General features: G+C 35.2%; 1 protein-coding gene across 1 annotated transcript; it reads left to right on the plus strand.

The window, feature by feature from the left end:
• The first annotated feature begins 2125 nt into the window (after window positions 1-2125).
• On the plus strand, window positions 2126-4630 carry LOC102310970 (dispanin subfamily A member 2b-like). Its single transcript, XM_005952306.3, has 3 exons — window positions 2126-2213; window positions 2501-2748; window positions 3883-4630. Exons 2-3 carry the CDS (start codon window positions 2524-2526, stop codon window positions 4054-4056), a joined length of 399 nt encoding a protein of 132 aa, XP_005952368.1. The 5' UTR covers window positions 2126-2213; window positions 2501-2523; the 3' UTR covers window positions 4057-4630.
• The last annotated feature ends 995 nt before the right edge of the window (window positions 4631-5625 follow it).

The raw sequence follows: 5625 nt of genomic DNA on the forward strand, positions 1-5625 counted from the left end.
TTTAAGAGTAAGAAATTGAACCACACTTGGTGGTGTTTGTAGTTCAACTTGACCCGGTTTAAATTTCTTTTTTACTATGGATTTAATTTGTTGATATTCTAAAAATCTTTTCTTGTTGATCCCATATTGTGTAACTAGTCCGTCAAATGAAATTCAAAGATCATTCTGTCAACTGATTCAACAATGCTAAATGATTAATCAATGATAGTTCTGATTATAAACTGTCACCATAAGAATACAAAATAAAATATCTCTTGTCCACAGTTGTAACAGCAGCAAGAAAAACACATATACAAACAAACAGGGCACAGGACACAGAACAGAAACAAACACATGTTTTTTTTACATATTTACATCAAAGACAATAGTTACCAAAAACTATTCTTTTTTTTTTTTTTGGATCAGTTGTTGATGTGCTCTTGAATTCATTTTGTTGGGCCAGCCACTCCTGGGAAGATTCACTGCTGTTCCAAGATTTCTCCACTTGGGGATAGTGGCTTTCATCATTTTGAGATCTTTTAGCCTACTTCACTTTGTCAGACAGGTTAACTACCCCACACGATGGCTTGTTGATGAATGCACATTATCTTTGTTTACAAGAAATGTTTGCACATTCTTGATATTTTTGAATGATTTTGGCTTGACTCTGTATAAAATAGAGCAATTTACAAACATAGTCATCTATTTTCCAGTCAGAAGTTGTCCAATGAAAATCAATTATATTAAACTTTTATCAAAGTCATGACTGAGTTTATTGGAACTGACCGTGAACCCTTTCAGATTTTTAACTTATCCACCAAGGAGAAATGGAGACATTTCAGCAGTTCAGATCATATTGAGCAACAATTAGGTGATTACTAAAGTCATTATGTTTCACTATCTCAGGAACACAAAGTCAAAATGACAATAAAAGTTATTTCTCAAATTGTAACTGGCATGGCTGTTAGTAGTAGAGATAGCACGATACCACTTTTTTATGTTCGATACCGATAAATTTGGATATCTGCCGATACCGATATGAATCCGATATAGTGTGTTTTTTAATCAATAAAACTGTTTTTTTAATATCTTGCTGCATTTTGTATAAGTTCATACTCAAGTTTAAATAAACAACAACACTAAAGCTATTCTGTTATACCTGTATGTAAAAAATACACTGCACCCAAAATATTTCATAGTTCAGCAACACTGATCAATCTAATAAACTTAAACCTACTCCATCCTCCCTATTCTGGTATTTTAAAGAGTACTTAGCAGAAATATTAAGCAACCTAACTAATAGGGTTGCAAACTCCCAGCAAAAAAAAATAGGGAACCACCCCCACCTCATGATGCTTAATCGATGTAATCAACTTTAATTTGATGCAGGGTGAAAAAAAATGCACAGAAATAAATTATTTTTCAAGAATAATTAAATAGATTCAACATCTTTCTTCAACAGAATTGCAGACTGCACAGATGGTACCTTCCCAAAGGAAAAAGTACTATAGCTTACTAGGGTATATTAGACTTAACAGTTACTATATACAGTAATGGACTTCTATACATTTTACATCAGATTAAAACTTTGGGTGTAAGATTCAGATAATTATTTATTAAAAGCTCGACATTTTAAATGAGAATAAGACAGAAAAGTATGTCTTTGTGCCCCCCTTTTCCCTGTTCATGCCCTATCGGCCCCCCTGGCTCAACTTTGCTAGACTCTACGCAGAAAAAGATCCTGGTGTAGAAAGTAATATTAAATAAATTCTAACAACAGCTTATCAAGGTTAAACGTGCTGCTGTTGTTCAGCCGCTGGTTTCCTCTTTCTGGTGCAAAGAAGAGAGACAGACTCGCGACAGAAAAGCCGATCAGCTGATCATTAAGCAGTTTCATGATTGAAGTAGCAGCAGGGGAGGGAGAGAGAAGAGGCAGTCGCTCCATATATTGGTTGTTAAGCTTAACGTGGGAATGCTTTACAAACATTCAGAGATGAACTTACACACTTGTTTTACTTCTCTCTGGGATAACTTCCTCGGAGATGAAATGCCGGTTTGGTAGCAAGGATCCAAATACACACAGCCGCTCTATCACGCTCATGCACACTGCTCCGACGTGCTACGGTTATGAGCCGAGTTACGCCGTGCAGCAAGTTTTGTGAGGTGCTTTTTTGATATTTAATGGATCGGATTACATTTTTTATTTCTCTCTGATATCTGATCCAGTAATCTAGGTCAGTATTGGACTGATACCAATACTAATATCGGATTGGTCCATCTGTAGTTAGTAGAAGAGGTTTAGTGACTGGCAGTGCTTTCTTTACGTGTTAATATTTAGATGGGTGACAGTTTGATGTATTCTTAGTGTCTTACTTCTTTTGTAGTGATGAATAAAACTATTGTGGGTCAGGTTTTCATAGGCTTCCTGTTCCACCCCCCCGCCCAAAAAAAAGCTTTAAAAGCCACAACTGCCAGTGGCTCTGTTGTTCTTGTTCACACTTTTCTCCTCTCCACATTGCAGCTGTGCTGAGAAAAGTTTGAGCGATGCATCCTCAAGGTTACGTGACTGACGCTGTGCAGTTGCAGGGCATGGGTTATGGCGGACTCCCTGGTCAGCCTGGGGTGGTCCAGCACACTGCTGTGAACATCACAAGAGGGCAACCAGTCATCACAGAGCCCCCCAAAGACCATATCATCTGGTCGCTGCTCTGCTTTGTCTACTCAAATCCTTTTTGCCTTGGACTTGCAGCTCTCATTTATTCCATCAAGGTGAGTTTATTGTGACACATTTTAATTTCTTAGAAATAGCTTTTTTATGTGTTTGCTCTACGTGATAAGAGAAGATAAAGTTATCCAACATTTTGGGAAATGGATTTGATACAGAAGCCAGAAAATTAAAGACAACCAAGAATAAAAGAATATATAAACAAAAACAAATATATATGTTTTCAATAAAATTACATGCAATATGATAAAAATGTTAAAAATGGAAAAGAAAGGAGTTCAATTAAATGAAATAAGAGTATCAATACATTTTTATTTTGTATGCATAATGTGAAACAAAAAATTGAAATGAAATTTAATAGAACATTATGTAAAACATTGAAAATGATACAGGACATAACACAGGAAGATAAAATGAATGAAGTGCAATTGAGATAGAAAATTTTTAATAAAATGCAATAAAAGAACAGCAAAAGGAGTGTAATATTCTGGCTTAAAAAAATTAACCAGCTCAACTTAAATAAAGAAAAACTGAAATTAAACTTTTACTGAAATGTTACTAAAATTAAAGGCTTACTAAAAGTAGTGAAAGCAATACAGAAAATATCAGACTGAGACAGTAAAGGACTAAATAAACTGTAAACAAAACAGATGATTTACGGTAACTTCAAACAATATAAGCTACCCTCTTTTGCATTTTGCAAATTAAAAAAAAAACAAAAAAAACAATCAGTGCTCACAAACCAGAATCTTGTTATTTTCAGGGACTATTAGCGGATTATCCTCCTAGGACCTGGCGTCCACATATGTGGACATGACATTTTGGGTTATTTAGACCAAAATACTCAATTTTACTCTACAAGCACCTGATATCCACTTACGAGGACATTATACTGCTACTGTTCTATCAAAATTTTAAACACATATCCTCATATGTGGCTCTCATTTTTCTTAGAAACAAAAATTAGGTAAAAAAAAAAATCTGGTAATTCTTTGTTTTTACATTCATCGGGTCCCAATATGCCCAAATATCAAAGAGAAATTAAAAATGCATGCCATGGAAGAGTTCGGGTCTTCGGAGGTTATACATGACATCTGATGTTTTGAGTTTCTGTGGAATTGAAGATGTGCTTGAATCCATTTTTCAAAGTTGAGAAAAGTATATTTTCATCCTTGCAGGCCAGAGACAGGAAGGTGGTTGGAGATGTGGACGGTGCACGGCATTATGGTTCCACTGCTCGCAGTCTCAACATTGCAGCCACAATCATAGGTGCCATTGGGTTCTTCATTTTCATTATTACAATCAGTGTTATTACGGCTCAAGCAGCTTCCCATTACAACTATCGATATTAATCACATTTAAGCATTTTCTCCTGTTGTGATTGGGTCCCATTTGTGTTTTTCTGCTTAAAATAAATTTTGCAACCTTCTAGAACTTTTAATAGCATGATCTGAGGGAAAAAAGCCATTTTACAAAAGTCTTAAATGGAAGTCTTCTCTATTTCTTTACTGAAAAGTTGTATTTTGAGACTTTGTTACTTGATGCAGAAATCTTGTTGGCAAATAATTAAGAATTAAAAAGCTTCAAATTTCAATATAGGTCTCTCTATTTTACTGTGCTTTACATATTTTTGACTAATTATAATTGGAGGAACTGGATGTCATCAACTGGTGACAGATTTTTTTATACCACGAGTGGGTAAAAGGGCAGAGTGGTGAGTTTTCCTGCTCTGAAAATGTATAAACTGACAATGTTTCAGTCGTGTGCAACTCCAGAAAATACTACAGCAGATATGCATTTAGTTGGATCAGATTTTCAAACCTAGAAATGTCCCTGGGCCAGACATTTGAAACAGCCTGCAAGCTACAAGTATTTATAAACTTCAAACCAATATAAAAGAACTAATGAAAAAAGTCATATTTATTCATTGCTTCACTTTTAAAGTTGATCACATCTGAAAGCATGCACAAGAGTAAGTGCATAAAAATAACAAATGAGTTGTAATTAAACAGAATCTTAAGTAGCAGTAATAGTTCAAAACAGACAAAAACATTTTGCCCATATCGGACATCTGAATGTGCACAAAATTAATGATTCAATCATATCAAAGCCATCACTGCAGAAACTCATTGCATTATACCCTGATGGAACATAATGTTAACTGTAAGTCAGGCATGGCCTGATACACATCCAGTAATGTTAATATTTAGGCTACAGATACCCTGTTTACATTAGTCAGAAAAGTTATTTATCCATTTGTTGTTCTGTGCATTGAATGGGAGCTGATTTTTATTGAGTTCATGTGTGAAAAGCCTGAATCACATCTGTATGTTGATCCAAACACAATGAGCATGACTGCAACTTTGATAAGGGTTTGATAAAAAGTTTGATAAACTTTGCAGCTCCTGTGCTGTGGCTACAGATGACTGCATGACAGCAAGTTCTAGTAGGTTGTGTTACACCCCAGCCCAGGGGAAACTGGTGTGCAACACAAGGAAAATCTTAAAAAAAAAAAAAAAAAAAAAAAAAAAAAAAAAAAAAAAAAAAAAAGGAAAATGTCCCCACACTCCCTGCTCTCAAGGAAGACAAACCAAGAACTGCCACAGATTTACAACATCCAGTCAGTTTATTAAGTCCCAAAGGGTAACAAACAAAACTCTCTAGATATGAAATGCAACTGGCTTACCTACACTGAAAAACCCCAAAAGAAAATACAGGTCTCTTACCTCCCTTCCTAACCAAAAACAGGAGAAAACTTTCCAAAAGAAAATGGCTTCTCACCCCTACAGCTACCGAGTAAAAGTATTTACAACTATTTAAATATTTACAACAAAACTATTTACAACACAGCAAAAGCTTCTCATTCCAGAATACAAATTCACACGCAGCCACATGCACAGTTCGTTGGGAACAGGAAGTAG

The sequence above is a fragment of the Haplochromis burtoni genome, unplaced genomic scaffold (genome assembly GCF_018398535.1).
Source record: "Haplochromis burtoni strain Fernald_Lab_line unplaced genomic scaffold, NCSU_Asbu1 Contig_1508, whole genome shotgun sequence".
NCBI lineage: Eukaryota > Metazoa > Chordata > Actinopteri > Cichliformes > Cichlidae > Haplochromis > Haplochromis burtoni.

What these genes read in the sequence shown, in the direction of transcription:
- LOC102310970 (XM_005952306.3), top strand. Translation starts at nt 2,524, where the DNA reads ATGCATCCTCAAGGTTACGTGACTGACGCTGTGCAGTTGCAGGGCATG. An exon ending in CTCTCATTTATTCCATCAAG is followed by an intron (nt 2,749 to 3,882) that starts GTGAGTTTATTG and finishes TCATCCTTGCAG; the next exon opens with GCCAGAGACAGGAAGGTGGT.